Source organism: Pholcus phalangioides, unplaced genomic scaffold (genome assembly GCF_987345545.1).
Source record: "Pholcus phalangioides strain wild (caught in Gottingen) unplaced genomic scaffold, Ppha-v1.0 ptg000007l_1, whole genome shotgun sequence".
NCBI classification, from domain to species: Eukaryota; Metazoa; Arthropoda; class Arachnida; order Araneae; family Pholcidae; genus Pholcus; species Pholcus phalangioides.
In genome coordinates this window covers 34,283,534-34,309,884 of record NW_028301600.1, presented here as the reverse complement: position 1 = coordinate 34,309,884, position 26,351 = coordinate 34,283,534, and the positions used below count along the sequence as shown (strand labels likewise).

The following is a 26,351-nucleotide window of genomic DNA, read 5'->3' as shown; positions in this document are numbered from 1 at the left end:
AAAATTAGATTATTTTCAGCACGTACACCAGACATTGTACACAGAAAACTGCAGCATATATTCGAATAGTTTTGGCACTGTATGCTGCTATGACTGTTATCTGTGCACTGAAATAAAAGTTTTAAGGTACACAAAATAGTCTTTCAAAAAGAATCATCCGATTTAAAAAAATCATAACTATTCAGCTTTTAATCCGTTTTGATCGAATAATGTATAGGTAGAAAGAGGGAAATCTCGAGTTTCACGCAGTTGCCGACAGGTAGCGCTAACGCTCTTCCTTCGGCCACCACTTCAGTTTTTGTCAAAATAGCGACTGCACAACAGAAATCGTTTTGTTTTCTAATCTTCGCGAAGTGTGAGTCCGTAACAACTGTTCATCGTGCTTTTCGTCGACAATTCCCTGGTGTTGAAATTCCTACCGCTCAGAGCATTAGGCGATGTTATAAACAATTCCGAGACACGGGTTGTCTGTGTAAAGGGAAATCTGGCCGTCCCTTCATGTCAGACAAAAATGGGGAGCGCATCCGACAGAGTTTCACACGTAGTCCACAGAAATCCACTCGCAGTGGATGCAAACATGCTCGCAAAAGTTTGGAATGAATTTGACAACCGTATAGACATATTCCGTGTATCCCAAGGTGGACATATTGAGCAAATACAAATACAACGCCACAACAGGCAAATTGCCCAACGAGGTGGCTGACTTAAGAACATCATGAATCCCCGAGCCATTTTTTGGAGGCCCTACCTACTACTGCTACACCACACATGCACCCCCCCCCGCGGAACGCCCAACGAATCGGTACATGCGCGAATGTGCGTGTACGTGTAGTGAAACCTGACGTGAAGTTTTTTGTTTGTTTCTCTGTAATGCTTGTTATGTGTAGTGCTGCCATCTGCCACCAGTTTTTTTTCTAACTATGAGTGAAGTGTTATGATTGAATGATTTATCGTTGTAGGACTGTTGCTCTCTGTGGCGAGACTTTTTAACGGGGAGATCGGCTCGCATTTGCGCCTTGAAGTTGGGAACCACAGAAAACCAACTTCAGCCGACCACCACTGTGGGGTTCGAACCCGAATCCTCGCATCGCGAGTCCGTCACAATAACCACTCGACCACCACAGCACCTTTAATTTGGTTTGTAAGAAAAAACTTTGATTAGCCATGTGATATAAAATTAATCTTAAGTGTCTATGTGTTCAATATTTTTCGTAATATACGCATTTCAAATCGGGTGATTCTTTTTTGAAACACCGGTATTCTCTGAGATATTGTGGTTTTCGTGAATTTTCACAAAAAGTTCAAAATTTTAATTGGATAATTCACATTTACTTCGTCGGGGCCACTGGTCGGCCACCCTTGCCATAAAGCATGAAGGAGGAAAAGGCTGGCTTGGGGGTCCGCCAAAGATCCCATTCTAGGGGTCCTGCCCGAGACGTATGGCCACGGTCGCACCACGGCTTTTGATTTTAATTCTGCAACTCAATAATTTGATTAACACAATAAGCTTGTTGAATGAAATCGATCATAGTTGCAAACGATGTGAAATCTAACACAGTTTAAATTTTTTACGACCTCTCATTTATGTTATGGGGGTATGTGTATGAAACAATACTCAAAACCATATTTAGAGAACAAAAAGTAAAGAGATGGCTTTAATTTTGAAAATTGAGAGCTATATAAGGATAGAGGACATGATTTTTCGGGAAAAAAATTAAGAAACGGAATATAAGAGCGTTCCAAAGGGGCGGCAAAATTTGTAATGCCTAATACGACGAGATCCTGAAATCCATCTCCGCTAAGAGGGGCCGGGGCAACCGCCCTCTTATAAGTTAAAATACGCCCTCACAAATAAAATTTCATCTGAAAAAATGACTAAGGTCTGCGCGAATCATGTATGCTGAAGTAAATTTATTAACATTTCAGCTCGATAAATAATCAATTGCAGTCACATGGAAATTTCTTTATTGCAACAAGAATAAATCGGTATGAAAATGTGACTTGATGAATAATCATTAGAAAAAAATTAAAAACCAATAATTATTTTGAATATGTAAATTCTTAACTCTCTGCTGAAGAAAAGGCTTTTTGAAATTGATCTGAAATATTCAATCCCGTTAGAAGCCAAGATCAGGTATTTTCTTTCACGATCGGCGCTTTTTCCTCTTCGTATAGAACAGCGGTTCTCAACCGGAGCTCCGTGTGCACCTCCCAGGGGCTCCGCGGTGACTCGAGGAAAATAAAATGAATCAGTAGATTTGATAGATAAGTAAATAAGAGAGGGCAGAGAGGCCTACACAAAAAAGGCTCTGCCATAAAATTATATACTGAAAAGGGCTCCGCGAGTCAAAAAAGGCTGAGAACCGCTGGTATAGAGTGATGTTAACCTTGTATTACGTGTTACTTTACGTGTATTCATCCCACCATATTGGCGAATTTATCACCAGATTTGTGAAACGTTATCTATATATATGTTACCGGCAAAGTATGAAATCCAGGCATTCTATAGAATGCCTAGGCATTGTATAGAATGCCTGGTCGTTTCAGGCAAAGTATGAAATACCGGTTTTATTCTATACTTTGCCTAGGCATTCTATAGAATGACTAGTCATTCTATAGAATGCCTAAACACAATCCAGGCAAAGTATGAAATATCTTCTTCCAACAAATCTCTTTAGGGGCGGTATAAAATATTACATAAAATTAAAATTTCGCAGAATTTTCATCATTTTTTCCCGGAAACGTTTCCCTTTCGCTCTCGTGAAAAAGGATCTGTTGAGGGGCGGTATAAAATATTACAATTTCTTCGAATTAAAATTTCGCAGAAATTTTGCCATTTTTTCCCGGAAACGTTTCCCTTTCGCTCTCGTGAAAAAGGATCTGTTGAGGGGCGGTATAAAATATTACAATTTCTTCGAATTAAAATTTCGCAGAATTTTCGTCATTTTTTCCCGGAAACGTTTCCCTTTCGCTCTCGTGAAAAAGGATCTGTTGAGGGGCGGTATAAAATATTACAATTTCTTCGAATTAAAATTTCGCAGAATTTTCGCCATTTTTTTCTCGGAAACGTTTCCCTTTCGCTCTCGTGAAAAAGGATCTGTTGAGGGGCGGTATAAAATATTACAATTTCTTCGAATTAAAATTTCGCATTAATTACGCATAATCATTTATATCGATTACTATGCATAATCACCGATCAAAACGGATGAAATTATTGTGCATAATAACCGGCGATTATGCTTAATCACCAGATTTATCACAATTACTGTATTTTATACATGGCACCAACCTGTAAATGTTGTCAAATTTAGTGCTCAATGATAACAATTCTGAAAAGTGCCCCGCGACGTAAAAAAATTTTGGAACCAGTTTTCTATCACTTTGGTCCCTCCCCACGAAATGAAAGTGATCCCCCTTGAAATGAAATTTCTGGCTAGGGGCCTGATGAAACACATGACGTCAATTATTTCACCACTGACGTAAGCTCCCAAAGCTGAAGTAAATTGCTATCCAAAGAATTCTCGTAATTTTGGTAGATTGTAAAAACCATGTCACTAAGTTTTATTGCACATTTAGGCTAACCAAATTTCTTCGAGAAAAATACCGGAACTCAGGATTTCAAATACGGGTAAAATACGTAACATCGCTAATCATCGCCATAAATGACGCCGAATGTAAGCACAACTGTAAGTTGAAAACTTTTGCAGAAATTTCTTAAAAAACACCAATGGCAGGAAACAAAGCATTACTCTGAGAGAATTGCAGTGAACAAAACTGGATTCCACGAAGTACATTGTAAAATAACGAAATAAAACGTTTGAAGGGGCAAACAATTAAATCAACGTTTAGTATTTGCCGTCTTGCAGTGGAGTAGTTTATGAGCTAGCGTTTTACTGTGGAAGTGTTGGTTCGAACCCCGATTCTCTCGGGCATGGATGTTTATTAACATTAACAAATTCCCTGAACAGATCATACAGGATCTCTTGAACATATTTGAGGATCACTTTATCAAGTAATTAAAAAAACCATGATGTATGTGAGATGAATATTCTTATTCATAGTTGTAATTATAGTGATATAATTTATGCGTCGAAAAATAATTTCAATAGTTGATTTTAATAAAGTATAAAACTATAAGCATCTAAAAGTAGGCTTTGTAGATTCTACAATGTAGAACATTCGTGACAAACCACGGCATTCTTGCAAAAAAAGTCGGGACAGCCAAAATAAAGTGAAAATACGGGAATGTCCCGGGAAATGCGTGACATATGTGTCATATGCATAAGGTCACCACAAAACGTTTGCTAAGTAGGCCTATATTTTGCTATTTATCTTTTATTTTCACTGTCCCGCATTTGTTTTTCAAAATGTCCCGTATTTTCGACTAAACTCACTTGACTCGCTGAAACTCGCTCAATCTTGACTGAAAACGTGGAGGAAGATAATTTTAATTTCTTACAAATCACGGTACGATTAATTATGATTGTAAACATAAACGTTCATGTCGTATATATATTTGTGACGTGTTTCTTTTTTACATAACAAAAGCTAGACATTTTTAAAAAAATATCAATAACATAACATTTATTTTGTGAAATACATTTTTATTTACAGCAATTTATAGTAGTCCTTCTTCGTACATACCCATCAGCATTTCTTTCCCATCACACACACAATTTAAACCATAATTATCAATTTTTCAACATTTGACAATTTTTTGAGAGATAGAATAGCAATAAGCACGGTGACCATACATCCCGTATTTCTCGGGACAGTCCCGGTTTTCTTCTGTTTTTTTGCTGTCCCGACTTTTTTGCAGAAATGTCCCGAGTTTTCAAATATTTTCAACGAAGTCAACTTTTATTCTTCAAATCAACGATTAAAATTATCTTTCCAGCTTAGAAATTACATCACAATAATGAGGCTTTTGGAATAGACATCATAATCATCATCAGCATTGGCGTACTCAAAGGGAACCCCCCCCCCCCTCTCCGAGCCAAGATTATAGTGTTATTTTACAGGAAAAAAGGTAAAACCCCCTCAGAAGGTAAAAAAATCTCAATTCCCCCTCGAGAAAATTCTGCGTACGCCTATGATCATCAGTATCACTTGGAGGGACAAGCACAGCATGTTTTTCCCATGGAAAGCAATGTTAAAATTGTCGAATTTACCTTAGAAATGTGGAAATTTAGTAGGGTTTTTCGCCTCATCAATAATTTTAAAAATTGAACTGAATTCTCGAAAAACTGAGTTCGGTTAGAAATATGAAGCACAAAAAATTAAATATAAAATAATTAGCCGGACCTACTTTTGAGTTAGAAATTCATGCAATAACATTGATTTATATCTTCTCAAGCACAAAAATGAGAATTAATACTTCTGTATTGTTTTATAACATCCAATATCATCAATCTATATAGTTTAGGATGTTTTGAAGTTAATTATGGGCCCATAAATTACACTGAAGAAATTCCGCAGCTTTAATCAAGCATTTTTTGAAGCAAAAGCAGGCAAATCGATAACTTGAGCTTCAAGAAAATTTTCGAAATATCTAGCACCCATCAAAAAGAAAAAAAAACCAATTCATTTCTACGTTTCTTTAATTTTGATTTATATCTTTCATGAGTTGCGCAGGAAGTCGCCATATTGGTTACCATGTATGTCCCTCCAGAAAAAGGGAAATATCACGTGATTCAAAAAGCCTCATTAAGAGACTAAAAACAAGAATATTCATCCCACACATTTGTCATGTTTTTTTTTAATTCACTGCAATTTGAAGTGGCGCTTTATTTCTCGCGATTGGCGAATTTTCTGTGATTTTAGCACGAGTTAACGACTTCGCTTACTTTTGGCATCATTTAGCGATAATTGACATTGTCCCACATTTTCCCGTATTTCGAATCCCAATTTCACGTATTTTTCTTGAGCAAATATGGTCGGCCTAACAATAAGCAATTCTTTACTTAGGATCTCTATCTCCCGTATTTCCACCGATAAAATATGGTAAACCTACGTATACCAATTTGTTTTCCGTGACCGACATACCACGGTCACTTTCCCTCGAACAGATGAGTTAACGGGCGCTTTATACATTATATTTTTTGTTCATAAATCCGTAGATGAAAATTTCGGTTACTTCAAGACAAAATGATATCGCATAATCCACATTTGCAAGTTCCATTTATCAATGATGAAATATTAACAGAAAGACGAAACGGGGGTCTTTTTTGACGCTGCACGCTGTTTAAGCTTACATATCTCTGCTAAGAATAAACCGAACCACCTGGAATTTCTGGACTTTTCCTGATTTAGCATGTTCTTATTGTATACCAAAGCTTCCTTTCGTCATCTTTTTTAACAACGAAGCTACGAGCGGATATACCTAGAAAGACCGAAGGGGGCCATAGTGACCCTTCCTTATATTCTAGCACAATATGCGGTAAATACTACTATCGTCGTCACAATTGATTTCTAAGTAGGTTATAATCCTTCTGAAAGTCTTTTTTGCATTTGACCTTGTGTGTGAACTTTCTTTTCCTCTCATTCTTCTCTGCAAGTGTCGTCAGCAGGTGTGTGATTTTTGGTTTTTGTCAAGCATTCTTGCCATATTATCCGTTAAATTGTTTATTCTGGGACGTAGAAAATTTGAGTGCATGTGATCTTCTCAAACAGTTAGTTTAGAACATAGTTTCCCAAACTTTTTGTTCCATCGCCCCCTTCTTCAGATAAATTTTTCCCTCATCACCCCCCAACTCAAACGAACCCATAGTATCCTATGTTATACCCGTGGCTTCTATCGCCCCCTTGGCCCTTTCTATCGCCCACCAGGAGGCGATATCGCCCACTTTGGGACACATTGGTATAGAATGACGAGAAAACGTATATTTACTGAAGAAATACTCCAGGAGATGCTCCATTAGATGAGAGAAACTCTGGAAGCAGTTATGATGAAAGTGCAGAAGAGCATAGACCTTCCCTATGTCGAACTGTAGTGAAGAAAGTAGCGGCTCTGATGAAGATTTAAATCAATATAAAATTATTTCTCGGGCGCGGTAGCCCAGGTCGATAAGATACTCGCATAAAGTACCAAAGGATGTTTAGAGGTGTCGCGAGTTTGATACCCGGTTCGTCTTTGTCAGAAAACTTTCCTGGCACAGGGGTACAACAGACACGGCGACTTGACCGCATGAAGTCCCCCATTGAGGAGTTAGTGCACCAACCTCTCGATGAGCTTAGAAACAAGCTTGCCGTTCGGAGTCGGCAATAAATTGTAGGTCCCGGTCTAATTAGCTCTCGTGTGCAGAAAATGACAGTGGTGTGACTCATTATAACTCGTTGAAGCCACAGAAACGATCTAAGAAACTGCAGCAGATGGGAGCATATGGAAAATCATAGAACCTTCCTCAACTTTAGGATGTCGAGGATCACAAAATATATTGAGAGAAAATCAAGGCCCCACATTTTATGCGTTCAAAAAACATAAATGAAAGTGTTCTGGGTTCGTGACGCCTTATTTTCTGCGACAAAATGATTCGACATATACAGAAGCTGAAGCCCATCGTCGTCTAAATGAAACTTCTTGATCAGTTTCTTTGCTTGAACTGGATGCAACGATATCCATTATGTATGCAAGAGGTGCAAAAAACTTCCTACTGAATTCATTGTGGTCGTCGAGATTTGGGGTCCTCTATTTTTTCCCCAAACAATGACAAGATATCGTTTCAAAGAAATTTTGAAATTCATGCGATTCGATCTGACCAATTTTCTCTTGCATGTTCACTATGGATTTCATTCATAGAATACAGTGCGACTTGCTACAAACCAGGGCCCAATCTAACTGTGGACGAACAACTTCTACCCTCAAAAGCAAGATGTCCATTTACACAGTATATCCCAAGTAAGCCAGACAAATTTGGGATAAAATTCTGGCTTCTTGCCTGCGTTGATTCCAAATATATTCTGAATGGACAGAAAATCAGTTTCGATTACACTGGGACAGATAACACCAGACCAGCAAATCAACTTGTCTATGAATATGTAATTCGATTAGTCAAACCTTATCTAGGAGAATGTCGAAACAAACAAAAAAAGATGATTATTTTACATCACTGAGATTATGTGCATTTTTGAAAAGGACAAGCTTGGTTGGGACCCTTCAAAAAGACCGTCGTGAGGTACCTCCAACTGCAAAAACAGGAACACAGAATCTATACTCGTCGATAGTATTCAAAACTGGAACTGATATCACGCTGACATCTTATCAGAGAAAAAAAAAATTAAAAATGTTCTAGTTTTGAGTTCACTTCATACTGATGTCACTATCAACGAAAACGTGAAAAAGACCCCAGAAACAGTTGCCTACAATAACGAAATTAAATATGGAGTCGACATCGTGGATCAAATGGTGCGATTATACACGAATAAGAATGGAAGTCATCCCTGGCCAATGCATGTTTTCGGAAAAAATTACGAACCTCAACAGATCCTTTTTCACGAGAGCGAAAGGGAAACGTTTCCGGGAAAAAATTAGGAAAATTCTGCGAAATTTTAATTCGAAGAAATTGTAATATTTTATACCGCCCCTCAACAGATCCTTTTTCACGAGAGCGAAAGGGAAACGTTTCCGGGAAAAAATGAAGAAAATTCTGCGAAATTTTAATTCGAAGAAATTGTAATATTTTATACCGCCCCTCAACAGATCCGTTTTCACGAGAGCGAAAGGGAAACGTTTCCGGGAAAAAATGGCGAAAATTCTGCGAAATTTTAATTCGAAGAAATTGTAATATTTTATACCGCCCCTCAACAGATCCTTTTTCACGAGAGCGAAAGGGAAACGTTTCCGGGAAAAAATGGCGAAAATTCTGCGAAATTTTAATTCGAAGAAATTGTAATATTTTATACCGCCCCTCAACAGATCCTTTTTCACGAGAGCGAAAGGGAAACGTTTCCGGGAAAAAATGACGAAAATTCTGCGAAATTTTAATTCGAAGAAATTGTAATATTTTATACCGCCCCTCAACAGATCCTTTTTCACGAGAGCGAAAGGGAAACGTTTCCGGGAAAAAATGACGAAAATTCTGCGAAATTTTAATTCGAAGAAATTGTAATATTTTATACCGCCCCTCAACAGATCCTTTTTCACGAGAGCGAAAGGGAAACGTTTCCGGGAAAAAATGACGAAAATTCTGCGAAATTTTAATTCGAAGAAATTGTAATATTTTATACCGCCCCTCAACAGATCCTTTTTCACGAGAGCGAAAGGGAAACGTTTCCGGGAAAAAATGACGAAAATTCTGCGAAATTTTAATTCGAAGAAATTGTAATATTTTATACCGCCCCTCAACAGATCCTTTTTCACGAGAGCGAAAGGGAAACGTTTCCGGGAAAAAATGACGAAAATTCTGCGAAATTTTAATTCGAAGAAATTGTAATATTTTATACCGCCCCTCAACAGATCCTTTTTCACGAGAGCGAAAGGGAAACGTTTCCGGGAAAAAATGACGAAAATTCTGCGAAATTTTAATTCGAAGAAATTGTAATATTTTATACCGCCCCTCAACAGATCCTTTTTCACGAGAGCGAAAGGGAAACGTTTCCGGAAAAAAAAAAGAAAATTCTGTGAAATTTTAATTTTATGTAATATTTTATACCGCCCCTAAAGAGATTTGTTGGAAGAAGATATTTCATACTTTGCCTGGATTGTGTTTAGGCATTCTATAGAATGACTAGTCATTCTATAGAATGCCTAGGCAAAGTATAGAATAAAACCGGTATTTCATACTTTGCCTGAAACGACCAGGCATTCTATACAATGCCTAGGCATTCTATAGAATGCCTGGATTTCATACTTTGCCGGTAACATATATATGTATAAACGACACATCTATTGAAATGTTTTTCCCCAAAATCAACACTTTTTTGCCAAAATGTGGCATGTTCTCCTTCATTATCAAGTCAAATTTTTTGAGAGAAGGTGCATACAGTGCATAGTGTTTACTGCACACGATCGTTTTTTTATGCTGCCGTGTTGATCAGGCTGCACGTTGATCAATAAAACGGGGCAATATTTTTTCAGTTATTTTAAAATTTCATCGAAACAGAGTTACGCGTGAAAAGCTTCAACGAAGATTATAAAAATGGTAGCTTGACGCAGGGGACTGGTGGAAACAGTAAAGCAATAACAACGATTCAATCAGAAACTTTGAATCAGACTAATTATTTTATAAATTGTCAAATTCAAAATGATTAATGGTAACGGATTTTTTTCTATTGTTTATATATTGATCGAATCCCATTTTCATACCACACGTAATTCCACATGTTGCAATAAAGATTTTTCATTTCCTTGTAGCTGCAATTGATTTTTATCCGCGCTGAAATGTTAATAAATTTTTATTTCGCGTTTTTACAAGAAATATTTAGACACAACATTTAAATTTATTCCAGCCTGCATGATTCGAGCATAACTTGGTTGATTTTTTGGATGAAATTTCATTTGGGGGCGTATTTATAAGCTCCGGGCACCTCTTAGCAGATACGGACTTCAAGCTTCGCCGTATTAGGCATTACTAATTTTTCCTGCCCTTTGGGCCCCCGATATATATATATATATATATATCTCGTTTCTTATTCTTTTCCCCGAAAAATCGTGTCTATCCTTATATAGCTCTCAATTTTCAAACTTAAAGCCATCTCTTTACTGTTTGTTCTCTAAATATGGTTTTGAGTATTGTTTCATATACACACCCATAACATAAATGAGAGGTCGTAAAAATTTTAAATTGTATTTGTTAGACTTTTTTCTTCGTGACAGTTTGTAACTGTGATCAATTTCATTCCACAACCTTATTGTCAGGGGCGGCTCGAGCTTACCTGCCGCCCGGGTACGAAACCTCATGTGCCGCCCCTAAACACGACACTGGCGGTAGGCTGACAGGGATCCAGTGTAGAGGGAAAAAAACTGCTTTGTTTTTTCCCGATTTTTCTTAAAGATTAGGGGCCGTTCAAGTATTATGTAAGCAAATTTTTAGCCATTTTTGACCCTCTCCCCCCCCCCCTTGTCAGCAAAAGTAAGCAAAACGCTGACCCCCTCTCCCTTTGTCATCAAAACTTCGTCATCAGTTCTGCCCCTCTGAATCCTAACTCATAATTGGTGGGATCAGAGACGTACACGGGGGGGGGGGGGCATAGGGGCTCGTGGCCCCCCGGCTATCAAAAATTTATTTTTTTAATGCAAAAAATAATAATCTTTTTTAATTGAAATTTCGGAAGAAAATACCTTTATATGTTATTATAATCAAAATTTCCGTTAATTTCAATGCTATTTGAAAGCTATGAACTCAAAATTTATCTTTAATAAATTCATTGCGACACACCCTCTAAGCCATATAATGATAGATGCGGGCGTTTCGTGCATAAAAACTATTTTTTCGCAATTTTTGTAATTATTTTTATCTTTTATCCCTGATTCAGTGTCCATAGGCAGCCTAGAGCCATTTTTCGCTGGTTTAATCTAGAGCCCCATATAATATGGGTATAAAGATGCCTTCATTCCGATCCTCACAAGCAGTCGATGGGAGAAAATATCTTAAAAGATTTTCAAAAGATTTTGAAAAAAAAAATCTGTCTTTTCGGAAAAATATGAAAGAAAAGTTCCAAAAACATCCAATGTTCCAAAAAAAAAAAAAAAATTCAGGGGATATCAAAGAACTCTGCAAATAGAAAAAAATGGGAAGGGGGAGGTTTTAAAAATGTTTGTGCTCAGAAATATTCACATCAGAATTCTGTCTTAGGCTGGTATTACACTACAAAACTTTTATAAAAATTATTTTATAAAACTTGAAAAATGTAACCAATATACACATCTGTTACATTCGAGCGAACTTAACTGATCCGCCTTGGTTGCATTTTTCAAGTTTTATAAACGAACTTTTATAAAAAATTTTATAATAATTATTTTAAAAATGCAACCAATAAGATCACCGTTTTCATTTGCTTGAATGCAACCGATGCGCCTATTAGTTGAATTTTTTAACTTTTATAAAAGATCTTTTATAAAAATTTTATAATAATTCTTTTAAAAATGCAACCAATAAGCTGATCGGCTGCATTTGCTCGAATGCAACCGATATATTTATTGGTTGCTTTTTTTCAAGTTTTATATAAAGTAACTTTCATTAACCTTTTACAGTGAAATCCCATACGTAGATTAGTCACTTCTGAAATTTCAACTTTTTTTTAGTTTTGTGCTCAATATCGTGTAAAATATACTTGAAGATATCGGGGGGAACCACCAAAACTATTCAAGTGCTTAGGGCCTTCAAACGTCTTAATCCGGCGGTGAGTGTGAACGCCGTACGTGGATAACGTTGTTTAATGAAAGTTTTTTTTTTTTTGGAGTTTTAAAAAAATTAGAAGATTAAAAATTAAAAAATACATATATATGTATTTAAAATAATTTCAAATATTTATATTTTTTAGATAATTTTAAGTATTTAAATAAAAAGAAAAAATTAAATTTTTTGAATTAAATTTAAAAGTTATTAAAGTATGTAGTCAATTAAATATTCGCAATGAACAGAACGGCTTATAATTTTGGTCCCGTCAGTGGCAGTTGTTGACAAGTTTTATTGTATAAAATTGTAAAGTATGGACAAAAGGCAGTTAAAGTTGCTGTATCTCCATCTCAGAAGGAAACGGAGGGATAGACGTATATGTGGGTGCATCATATTAATGAACAGGGACCTTCATATGGTGTTTTTAAGAGTATTTATGGCAAATAATTAAAAAAATTCCTGGCAAAATCATCTTTAAAAAGTAGCCAAAGATGTGGACGAATTCGCACCGCATCCGCATCGTGTGAATAGCTCCGAATAACCCAATTGTCAAAACTTCTATGTGCGGATGCGGAACCCGCACTCCGCGTCTGCATCCGCTCCGTGTGAAAGGCCCCTTATGTGTCCCGTGGTACAATTCCAGAACATTTAAGCGGCCCGTGGCATATTTTCAGATCACTTAAATGACCCGGGACACGGTTCCAGAACACTTAAGCGATCCGTGACACATTTAGAGATCCCTTGAGTGACATGTGACGTAGTTTTGGAGTACTTAAGCGCCCCCCCCCCCCCAGTGCTGTTCTACATCACTCAAATTACCCGCGACACATTCTCAGATTATTTAGTGATGCGTGGCAAAGTTCCAGAGCACTTAAGCGGCCCGGACACATTTCCGGATCACTTGGATCCGCGAAACATTTAGAGATAACTAAAGTTACTCTGCAGGGTACTTATTAATGGGGGAATGTTGCTATCGAAAGGTTTTCTCGTTTTTGGCGCACCGAGTAAGATGCGATTAAAAATATTTCATATTTTCATAAAGGGTGGTTGATGGCGTAAGCATTATCCAAACCCCCCTCCCCCCTTGTCATCAAAAGTCAGCAACCCCCTCCCCCATCGATGATGACGTAATACTTGAAAACGGCCCCTTATACGTACATACCACTGTTATCTCTTTTCAAAAACGCCAAGTTGTACGTTCGGTGAATTTGGCAGGATTTGGAAGTGACGTCATCAATTTTTAAAGTGTTATAACTCATTAATTATGGGTCAAATCAAAAAACCAAAATACAGTAGACATCCATGGAATCAAAAATTTTGTCAGCTAGCGGGGACTGTCTGGATGCAGTTGAACCTCGTTTATAAGACTTTCATATTTATACGACGTTTGGCTTCGGTCGCAATCGTTTTTTTCCCTATACATTCTAATATACATGTTACTGAAAAAGTGATGCACCGGTGGTTATGCATAATCACCAATCGTCTCGATAAAGAAAGTTTGCTTAAATATTTCACTACATTTTTTTAATCACTTTTAGAGGCAATTATTCATAATTCCGAAATAAAGTTGAAAAGTCTGATTGATGTGGAAGAATTTATAACCTTTCTTCTCTTCATTAGAGCAATTACTTATTTTTACCTGCACATGATACGCGCGCTACGCATATTTCGCAATAGAAATTAAATTGACTTAAAATAAGTGCGAAAAAGACATATAACAACATTATCAGTCTTGTAACTTTGGCTTTCTTCACACGGATCAACAAACAAAACCAACATTATCATTCGAATTTGCCATCCTGGACCACAGCTATGTTCAGTTAATTAAGTAATTAATTGACGATTTATTATATTTACCAACACGAGCTTAGGATTATACATCATCTTTATTGAATATGATAACTTCTCGGTTTACGAAGAAAAATTAATAAATTATAGTTTGGGGAAAAAAAATTAGAGTGTGCCTGATTTTACTGTCCGCTAACGGGAAGTAAAATACATTAAAGCCCTATTCCACGGGACCGGGGATCAGAAAAGTGTCCGTTTTAGAGTAGGTTCTACTGTATATATAAAAAAATTAGATATCATACCAAAACTTGTAGGCACATACTTGGTGAAAATTATTACGTTACGGTGGACACACAGATGCTATCAACTTGAAACTTGCAGGAAGGTTGATGGTGATGAAATGTACAAATGACTGAATTGTCACCACGTGGCGGTCGAGTTGGTAATAAACTAACTTCCGGCCCAATGACTTCGGTTGCAAATTCTGGTTTTGACATGAATGTATCCGTTGACGATTGAAATCAGATATTAACTGTTTCGCCTCGATTACTTTTTGATTGCCTTAAATGACTGACTGAGGAAACTGTATCTATCATGTTCGGCAGTAACGGGATTTCATTGGCTTCTAACAATCCCTGTAGCACTGGGTTCATCCGAGTACACAATGAAGAGAAATGATGGGATTTATGGTGGGTTAATATCCCAACGCGCACTTGCGTGTATGCACGTTAATGAAAGAGAATTGAACATGTGTAATTGAAATGAACAATGAATTTACCAAATGAAGTACTTCACGAAGTCGATTCCCCAAAGCTAAAAAAATATTGTATGGTTCATTTTAAAATTAGAGCAAAATCTGGAAAATTATCCGCAAAAAAGGGAAAAGTGTAATAGTTTCACCATCATAGAATGATATTAGAGGAAATACAAAAATTAAAATTTTTATACGGACACAAATTAAAAAATAAAAAATTTACGCATCTTTTTATACTATAACGTCGAAAGAAATTTATCTCGTAACACTTAATGAAATGTTTTCAATAATGTTTTCATCGAGATATTAAAATTTTTGATTTTTGCTACTTTTTTCAATGTTTCCTGTATCTTTTGTCAGACGTTGTTATTTCAGCACGTAAAAATGTCTGTCCAAATCAAATTTATTTTTAAGAAAGAATATTATGTAACTCCATAAATCGAATAGTATTTTTTATAGAAATCGACCAGTATTTTATATAGAAATCGAATAGTATTTTATATAGAAATCGAATAGTATTTTATATAGAACTCGTCTAATAGTATTTTATATAGAACTCGTCTAATAGTATTTTATATAGAACTCGTCTAATAGTATTTTATATAGAACTCGTCTAATAGTATTTTATATAGAACTCGTCTAATAGTATTTTATATAGAACTCGTCTAATAGTATTTTATATAGAACTCGTCTAATAGTATTTTATATAGAACTCGTCTAATAGTATTTTATATAGAAATCGACTATTATTCTCATATAAATCTTCATAAAAGTCGACTATTATTTTTATAGAAATCTTCATAAAAATCGGCCAATATTTTTTGTATAAATATTAATAAAAATCAACTTATTCATATTATTATAGAAATCAATTAATGTTTTGAGGAGACTGTGTTACGCGCTCTCGAGGAATTAGCATTTACTTTCATTCAAACTTTTATAACACGCTTATCTCTAGCCTTCCTTGAACAGTTTCATCCATTTAGGAGCTTTGCTATCACTCACGACATTCACACTATACATTTCACAGATCTGGCCATTAATCTCTGCCGTTGTCACAGTTCTCGAAGTCAGAACAGGAATAGCGGACCTTATCTCACAGATGGTGGGTAGCTTGATTTTCTTAAACGTTTCCATCTAACGACACGAAACGCACGCACACTGCTGACATGATTCGAAATTATGTCTGTTCATGCGTAAGGGATTAGACACGTGCAAAATTACGAAAGCATGCTTTTTAAAAAGATAGTTCTGAAAGATTCATGCTTGAAAAAGAAAACAGACCTCGTACTTTTAACGTAAATTCCTTTGTTCTACATGACAAATTTCGTCCTTTTACATGAATTGAGTCTTGTTTTGTAATCGATAAGTTTTATTTTCATTTGTTTCTTCTTTACATTCATAAAGATTTTCTTCCCTTTCCTTAAAGTTCAATGCTTCTTTAAACTATATCATTCAATTATCGTACTTTCTTTGAGTTCGAACAATGGATTAATCAAAAACAACAAAAAGGAATGTTAATAATGATTTTTGGAAATACAGTGCTTTTATACAAAAGATATGATCGGATACAAAAATAATTTAATTAAGAAAACAAAATTATAAAAAAAAATTTGAAAGCATCAGGTGAATATTTTTATCCTCTAAATTATGAAAAAATTAATTTCCTCTTCTCTGTCTGCTTCGTTGATTTTGCAATATTTCTCAATAAGTATGAATGAAATTATAAACTCGGTTTTAAAAATTGACTGTTTGACGACAGGTTGCATAATGTTTAGTAATTAGTTATATGACATAATTTCCTTTCTCGAGAAAAAAAATACCCTTCAACAATCGCCAGAAGTTATAATTACGTCTTTAATTGTGCCCATAACAACTATGTGGTGTAGAAATAATTCATAAACAATTAGTTAATTTTTATAATTATTTATCTGTCTAAAACGAATAATTTTTTCTCACGGAAAATTATAAAGTATTTATTTTGAAGATAATTTGTCTGCCTAATGTACCAATGGACGCTGTAAGTTTTCATAAGTCCGATATAACGTCTGAGTTTTTCAGAATCTTTTCTGACAAAGAGGGGATATTTTGAGTGCTGCAATAATTAACACAGACTGGTGAAAAACATGGAAGGAAAGCCATTAGGAATCGGTTTAATTGTAAAATATTGTAGTTTTCGATCTCATTAGTCTTCGAGTGCATATAAACGACCATTGTATGAAAAAAATAATCAATATGGTACATTTACATGCGTTAACGGGAACTACAGCACTTTAAAATAAATGCGTTAACGATTCATGTGAAATAATATTTTAGGGCAAATACTCAAATATTTAAGACTATATGAGAGAGAGAGCGAGATTAGAAGGTGTCTGATGTGTAACGAAGTCAGTTCTCAGAAATTCCTCTCATTAGTTCACCCTGAATTCAACTGAAACATTTCTGATCTGTCCCAGTGTGAATCTGGAAAGCCGCTGGAATCCTGCCAACTATGGAAACATATTAGTGTCATTAACCACTACGAAGTAAAGTGCAGAAACTGTGCAGCCTTCTATTCATAATGTTTTAACAGTGACAAATTGCCTAATTCCACGGTTTGCGCTTGTATTTTAACAGTGGTTTCTGCGCATATACGGATTTTACCAGCCGAGTGAAAAATTGCAATTTACTCGAGATGTTACTGAGATAATGAGCATATTTACTACAACCAAGTGCATTATGGAGAAATTTTCCGCTGTTTCATTCGAATCATAAATGATGAATAATTTTCTCATGCTGCATTCTTTTTCTTTCCACACTGTCTAATTGAATGCTTTGTAAAATTTTTGAACAACTGTTGGCTTCTTAAATTGCTGCTTAATTGAAGGAATCAATGCGGGAAAAAAAGTAATTATTATATTATGATAACGTGAAGAAATATTTCTCAAACTTCTGAATTAATCTAGTGAAAACTAGAGCCTCATAGCCATCATGGGGTCGTATATTGTGGTTCAAAGGTGCTGACTAGTGAAATCAACTCTAAATTGAAATACCTGTTAATAAATTCCTATTTTGATAAATTAAAATGTGTGTTTACCTGCAGTGATGCTTGACATTCTGCAGCAGCATGTAAAGCATGATGCTCTGGTGTCATATGGAAAGACCAAATGAGTTTGGCGTACCTAAGAAAATAGTGAACTCTTATAAAACTCTCTTTAATGTACAAGTTACTGCAAAAGTTATATTTATACAGTTTAGAAAGCATAATTTATGGTGACTTACGCAAAGGCGAGTGCTCCACCGATGCTTTGCCCAATCAGTTTCCTCATCACTACACCGTCCATTCCAGTTCCTAACAGACATTCTTCAAATGGGCCGCATGGACAGGCTTCGGCATCACCCCATACTAAACACCACCATACGCACAGGACAAACAACGCTAATCCTAATCCTATGTATCCATGAACCTCATATGTGACACCTTGAAGGAAGAAATAAGACTTGACTTTCACAAAATATTCATTCGAAATTTCTAGAGGGTATAGAACTGGAAAATTAGGATCAAAACACTGAAGTTTGAAAATTTGTCAGATGATTTGTCGAACGAGTGACTTCTAAAAATGTAAAGTGTTTTTGGAAAATGACATACACTCTATTCTAATGGGAATAATTACTTACGAAACGTTTTCCATATCGTTATGCTTTGTCTGAAACACTTGAGCGCGCAATAACGTCACGATGAATTAACAACAGTGATCGAACCACTTGTTTTCCTGCTAACTGCTCTTGCTAACTTGCACTACACTGCTCTTAGTCCACGAAATCTAAAATCTCAGTCTTCTGGAAAACCTATGAATGTGTTCTTGAAATTTCCAGAATTCAAACTCTTGACATTTCAGTCAATAGCATTTCAGGAAGAATGGATTATTTGTCCATTTACGTAACTACTGAGTAAATCCTCTCAGAAATATGGACTGCGAAGGATTTCCAACTTCAAGGAATAACACAAACTTGAATACAGCTATTTCAAACAGTATGAAGCTTTTGCAAGCTTATCAACTTCAATAATATTACATAAAAGTATTATGTAACTAAAAACTACAAAATAATAATGGCTTTACACTCTCTTTCTATCAAAACAAAGGCTTTATAAGCTACTCAGAAAGTTTGAAAGTCACATCAAGCATTGGATTTATCGATAATAAATCGAAGAAAACAAGAAAAACGAGCTTTAGCGATAAAAACTAAAATAGTTTGCCCAATTTCTTGAAGATCTTGGACGGGGTTTTGTTTGCGTTGAGATTAAATGAATGCCAGAGGCGTCAATATAGACGATGGACGTCTTATAGATGGATACGCTTCAAAAACAAGAAACATAAGTGTGGTTTGTTTGTCAAAAGTTATAACACTGCGTCTATTTTAGAATTTATTTTTCCAATTTCTTGAACATATTTCCATTAAGAAAAAAACATTTTTTTTCTACTCTTTTATTTCTTAAATACACTATAATATTTGTACTATTCTCACATTGAGAAATTTGATGTTGACCAATCATTAAAAATCCATTACTAGATTTCATCATTATTTTGTAAGTTCTGTCGAAATTAGCAGAGTTAAAAATACACTGGAAATTGCGAAAAATGAAAGAAATAAAAAATAATATAAAATATTCTCAAAAAATGGTTGAGTTATATTTCCAATTTTTTATTTGTGATTTTTTTCATTCGCATTGATGAGTGTATTATATCTACTATACCTCATTTAATTTCTTGAAGAAAGATTTACTGACTCTTACGAGTAAATACCTTCAATTATTTGTTTCGAAAGCTTTTCAACAAAATCAATATTTTTTTCCCCTCATTTTGTTACCAAATAAGAAAAACCCAACTGAACTTTTTAATTACATTCGAAATCTGGTATTTAAAATCTAGCATTTTAATATTCTTAGTTAAAAACAAAATAGAAAGCATGAAGTAAATTTTGTAGTAATTCTCCCCCGAAAAAAGGTTTTTTTTTGTAAAAAAACATTTTTATTTTGTAAGAAACTATTTTTTTTAAATGATAAAAAAAAGAGGTAGCAGCGACTATGCAATTAAAAATTTAATATTCGACAAGAACACTTCACTTGACTCGTTTACAAGTTCTTTTTTTTTCTTTGTTACGGAACTCATGAAAAATGAGATTTTGAAAGGCCAGTTGGGATCTAATAACGACGATGCTTATATGTACGTGAAATATTTAAAATTCAAAACTAGCAACCAAAACATAAATTTTAAAAAAAACCAAAAAAAACGCCATATCATTTCTTTCTGTATCATGGATAAATTAACTAAAGGTATTCATCACGAATTTTGCTTAAAAAATGTTTTACCGAAGAAAAAAAGTGTTTCAAGCCCCCTTTTTTTTTAAATTTCAGCATGGACTGAAAAAAAAAGTAATTAAGGTTAAAAATTTCGTATAAAATTGATATTAGGAACTAAAAACATTGAGAATTCAAGTTTTAATATTAGAATCGTAGAATGTCTCTTACCTAATTCTGCGCAGTTTGTACATAGCTCGAGCGTAGCGATTACTTCGGCGATTACAAGTTGTGCAGTAGTTGGACTGAATCTTAGAAGTATCCTTCGGAATGAATGGAAGACAAAAGTGTTGAATAGAAGAACCAAATATGGTACTATTTCATCGGCTATCGTGATCTGCATGCCGTCTCTGGGATTTTCCGCTGAGACAAAAGAAAAAAAAAACAACAAATTGGCAGCATATAGTAAATCGTTTTATTGCTCTCAATGACCTACTACGACATGCGTGATATTTTATGAGTGATTCTTCCTGTTTTGGAAGGTTCACAACAGTTAGTAGCGTTTGATTGATTTAGTGACTTCCCTTTGTGCACAGAAGCAACTTCATATCTAACAACTAGATGAATTCTTTGCCGTCAAGCCGCTGTCCAGATTCAAGTACAGAACCCGACGTTTTGTCTGCAGATGAAGCAAATCTTCGGTGGGAATCAGTAACTATGCGTATCTTAAAAGAATATTCTTTTTCTTGATTAAAATTATCAAACTTTTACATTCTGAAGAAGAAACTTAAGATTTATAATTACGGATATATCTATCACAGTGGTAGTCAAAATGTCAAGTTCTGTTTTCAATTCTAGACCACACCTCATCATCAAAAGTCCATTCTCATACTGAAAGTTTGCATATTTTTCCATATCCAGCATATTATAATAGAAATTTTACAGGGATCGTATTAACCCTTTAAGCGATGCAGCAGAAATCACTAAATCCCCCGCCAAAATACTGTATCTTTTTTAATGGAGTACGTATAGGCTTTCTCCCAATTTTCAGCAGGTGCAAGCTAAGAGGTGCAGGGGAAAAAGTTCTATTGAGAAATCAACTTTACGAAATATCTGAGCTTGTCAATGCTATAATAAGAGGCTTTGAATAAGGCGAGATATCTCGTCAATACCGCTTAAAATGTTAAAATCGTATGCAATGCTATATTCTTCAAAACCGGAATTATTCGGGTTTCACCTAGTCATTTGTATATGTTCTCATGTGCTGCAAACTTGCCGTTTTTAACATGATATGAAATCATCAAATTAGAATAATATGAATATTAATGATACTATCCAATTACTGAATTTCACGTGGCTCTGAACCCTTGTAAATATTTATAATTTCATTTTTGATGTCATAAAGTATAAAGAATTATGTATATACGAGAAGACTAAGAGCTCATATCCAATACTTTAAATGGTATTAATGCTTCATTTAAGATGTGTTGAAAACCCATGTAAAGTTTGAATGCACAGCATGTACTAGTAAATACATTCATTATAGGAATTTATCAAAAGTTATAGTTACAAATCTAAAGCAAATTCCATTCAGGATGACACAATATTTCTTCCGAGCAATGTATAAATAACAAACTTACTGTCATTATGATCATTAAATCCTCGTTTAAACTTACTTTATATAAGCTACTGCCAAAGCCCGAAATTGGCCAGTTCGCGAACTGGCTGGCCCAGTTGACCCCCAGGCTCATGTCCGAATTTCAGGCTTTAACTGACCCCTATATGTATATCGATAAATATCGTGTTAATATATATTCCTACATATCGATCCCTAAGATATCGATATTCTGATCGTTAGGGTTGCCATAGCTAACCATGATTATAAATGGCAGAAATTATCACAAAAAAAGCACTGATGTGGCAATGATCCCGAAACATAGGGATAAATGTGTAGGGTTACATGTTCGATGTATAGGGGCCGGATAGAGCGCGAAATTCGGACATTGGCTGGGTCAATAGTGCCGGCCAGTTCCCGAACTGGCTGATTTCGGGCTATGGCAGTATAACATATATATCTAACACAGGTAAAAGTATTTACGGGCTTCATATCTCTAATATAAATATCAGTTCTTTGTATGTTTTTGTCATAATCATCATCAGCAGGGGGGAAGAAATTGTTTTTTTTAAGACAAAGGAGAAACAATTACTTTCAAGATAGTAGATATCAACGTTGCGTAAACAAACGCGATACTACGTAACGTGAAAGCAAAATGGTCTTTGAATATGTACTCGTCGTATTTTCGAGGAATCACAAAATCCAGCTCCAATATCTTTAGAGTGGATACCGACTCCATTTACCGAGATGCATCAAAATTTGTTTTCTTATTTGTACAAGAAATCTGTTCTTCATAAGTAGCCTATATTGTCTTAGTCACAGTAAAGTCAAATCGCAGTGTGATGCATAAAACTAAACTGTAGAGAGTGTATCACCGACGAAATGATGATCGTGAATCAACAAAAAATTCTACCTATACTAAAAAAATCCACATCGTTTTCCTACAGGAATAGATCCGCGGCTAAAGTGAAAAGAAGGTTTCAACTTTTTATTTGATAAGAAATTTAAGGGGGACTTCTTTTATTCACAAAGGGACACCAGTATCGTTTAGTAAAGGACAATTCCAGGTTATGGTGTCGCAGGGATTTTTTTTGTAATAGGGTTGTTGATAAATGGAATAGCTTACCTCCGGGGGTCGTGAATTCTATCACAACTGACACATTTAAAAAGAAGTACCATAAACATATTGGATAAATCGAGAAGCTATCCATTTTTCGATAAGACAACCATAACTTTTTATGGGTAGTGTATTATATATTATTAATTATTAGTTTTTGTTTTTATTTCCTGATATAGTTTTTTTTTCTGTGGTGCTCTTATATATTGGGTTGCTGTATTTTTGTATTTCGGTTATATTTGACATCCATATTTTTCATAGGCATCATTTTTCAGCCACCTCGTTGGATAATTTGCCTATTGTGGCCATTGTGTTAGTAAATTATTTTAAAACTTTTATGATATCTATTTGATGGAAAAAAAATACGAAAAAAAATTAAAAACAATCTGATCTAAAACGTATTTGATGTTTCAAAAGTTTTCTCGATATTTCTTGAAAAGTGTCATTGAAAATTCTAACAGTTTTGCAATTTTATTCTACAGCATATTTTTAATTAGTTAACAACGGATAAGAATGAATTATGAATGGGACAATAAAATCTTTAATGGCAGCTGATAATATCAAGACTCAGTATAAGCTTTATTTTACATGATGATATCCAGACCACCCACAAGCAGATTCAAGATTTGATCTTTGCCGGAATTCGCCTTTTATTTATTAAGTGACATAAAAAATAAAATGGATGGCTTTTTTCCCAAAGTGCCATAATTTCCCATTTTAAGCTTTTTATTAATCAGCAGATGTTTACCGGTGGAGATACATCTCTATAAAGGACACTTTATGATCTCGAAAAGGTTCTTGACTATCCATAAAGTCCAACAATATGTCTTAAAAGAAATAGGAAAGCTAGTTGCTCAATTTAAACATTAAACATTGCATAAAAGCATCATAATTTAATTAAAAGGTATTCAACGACAAAGTTATGGAAAAATTTATACAAATTTCAAAAAGAAAAGAATTTTTTTATCGACTGTCATAAAAAGTTAAGGAATGCTTGAAACTTCACTAAAATATTCATTCCTCTTTAAACGCAGATATAAAATTATTATAAATTATAGTTTTCTTTAAAAATTATTAGACATCTCGTACAAGTCATCTATATAATGCAGCCACATAAGGAATCTAAGCTTTATTAATTTCTTTACTTGAAAATCTAGAAATATTTCATATAACAAAAAATTTAATTTTAGGTATTATATGCATAGTATATGCTTTTAAACGGCATCGAAAAAACAAAAATTCTCATAAACAATGGGAAGACGTTTTATAGACTACGAAAATATTATCATTAAAAATAACTCACAGTTTCAAACGAAGAACAATTGACAAGAGCTGCAGCCCCAACGACTTTAACTTCTGTCTGCATCGGCATAACTTGGAGCCCCATGATGAGTTTGTTCTCGAGAGATATATATAGCCAAAAAAAGCTGGCGTCCGTCCCAGAAGAGTGCGAGGATTTCTGTCCATCCATGTGCGAAAAACAAATGCAAAAAAGAAACTTTAGAAAAGGAAAAGGAAACATGGAAAATAATTGTATCGGAATATCGAAACCATCGCTGAGACCGAATGGCGCTCTGCTATTGATTCTGAACTCAAGGGTGAGATTACAGGCTCTGTTATCTCTTTATTAGATGTCATCATCGCGACCTTCAAAAGATAAGAAACAATGTTATTTTGTGTTCTGAATTTGATTTCACTGTTAAAAAATATATTTATTGACTCAAAACGAGCTCTCAATGAGAGTAATGTAAATATTAATGTAGATTACAAAACAAGCAATAATCAACGATCGTTTCATATGACTGGTACATCATGGTTATGTTTTTTACTGTATACTGTAAGCAGAACAGTACCTGCGCACTCTTTCCCCCATCGTGTACTTAGGGGTCATTCAAGTATTACGTCAGCATCGATGGGGGTTTCCGATTTGCTGACTTTTGATGACAAAGGGGGAGGGGGAGGTTCGATGATGCTTACGTCATCAACCACCCTTTATGAAAATATGAAATATTTTTAATGGCATCTTACTCGGTGCGCCAAAAACGAGAAAAATCTTTCGCTAGTTTGTGGGCACCTGAACTAACATTCTCCGTAATGATAAATCCATTACAGAGCCACTTCAGCGATCTCTAAAGGTTTCACGGATCCTTCAAGTGCTCAGGAAATGTGTCCGGACTGCTTAAGTGCTCAGGAACTGTGAAACGCATCACTCAAGTGATACTAATTATGCCATGGATCACTTAAGTAATCTGGGAATGTTCCGCGGGTAGCTTGAGTGATGTAGAACCCCACTGGGAGGGAGGGGGGCACTTAAGTGCTCAAAAATTGTGCCACATGTCACTCAAGGTACTTAAACGTGCCACACATCGTTTAAGTGTTCTGGAACTGTGTCGCGGGTTACTTAAGTAATCTTTTAATGTGCCACGGGTCATTTAAACGACCTGTAAATGTGCCGCTTAGTTCATTTTTACAAAATTGGGTTTGAGGGGGCAAGCCACATCAGATAACCTTGACGAAAGTGCTGACGAAATTTTGCTGACGGGGGGGGGGGGGGTGTAAAAAATGGCTAAAAATTTGCTGATGTAATACTTGAACGGCCCCTTAACTACTACACCGATTGACCAGAAGAAAAGCCGTGGTACCAGTACACATGCATGCCTCAGAATGTAGTGTTATGATCCGCGGCTGTTTCCGTTGGATTGATTATTGTCAGCAATATTGTGCAGCAACACCCATCATTCAGATACTTTGATTGGCTTCCTACACGTTCAACGCTAATATTAAGACTCTATAATGGACTTCATTAGAGAGGAATTTGAGAAATCAATTCAACGCTGTTCTTCAACCCAGGCTCAGATCAAGGGAGGTGATCATTCCTTCCCCCAAAGATTCAGAAATACAATGGAAAATAACGGTCCTGTTCCGTAAAAGAAGGGATGTATACTCACCTTACGCTGTTTACTCTCACTTAATCGTCCTCCTCTCGATAAATAGCCTTGGATCCACACCTGCTTCAACCACAAGATTATTTGTGAAACATTGAGATGCAAATTTGGCTAAAAATAAATGTCAAGATTTTACATGGCCTTATAAACTAATTGTCACTACGAATGTGAGAGGAAAATTCTTGCAGAAAGCGATCCAAAAAAGTCTTACAATGTGCGACATTTTTTTGCTAGGCGGGATAATTTTACCGTACCGAGGCTGTTACATCTTCTCATCTTTAGAGAGCACTTGATCCGACGTTATGCCAGGGTCGTCTTGACAGCATCATACGGGCTAGGGGGTCCTGAGGCGAAGTGATGTTCTTTGGCCCCTACCCGGCTGGAATTACCAGCTTACCATTTCCTCTCGAAAATCATAGTACCAGATCTCATCATGGAGGCCCCTATGAACTATGAGGACCCGCGCAGACCCCTGCGTTGGGATGTCCGTACGTTGGTGACGATTAGTAAGGAAATTTA

The 26,351-nt window shown here is 35.4% G+C and overlaps 1 protein-coding gene across 1 annotated transcript in view; it reads right to left on the bottom strand.

The window, feature by feature from the left end:
• The window catches only part of AQP (aquaporin), a 32,998-nt gene extending 8,518 nt beyond the window's left edge, over positions 1-24,480 (bottom strand). The window contains exons 1-4 of the mRNA XM_089233097.1: positions 24,191-24,480; positions 20,387-20,578; positions 18,139-18,337; positions 17,954-18,038 (exon numbers count right to left, since the gene is read on the bottom strand). Of these exons, the coding sequence (XP_089089223.1) occupies positions 17,954-18,038; positions 18,139-18,337; positions 20,387-20,558 (456 nt within the window). The 5' untranslated portion in view covers positions 20,559-20,578; positions 24,191-24,480. The remainder of the gene's footprint in view (positions 1-17,953; positions 18,039-18,138; positions 18,338-20,386; positions 20,579-24,190) is intronic.
• Between the last annotated feature and the right edge of the window lie 1,871 nt (positions 24,481-26,351).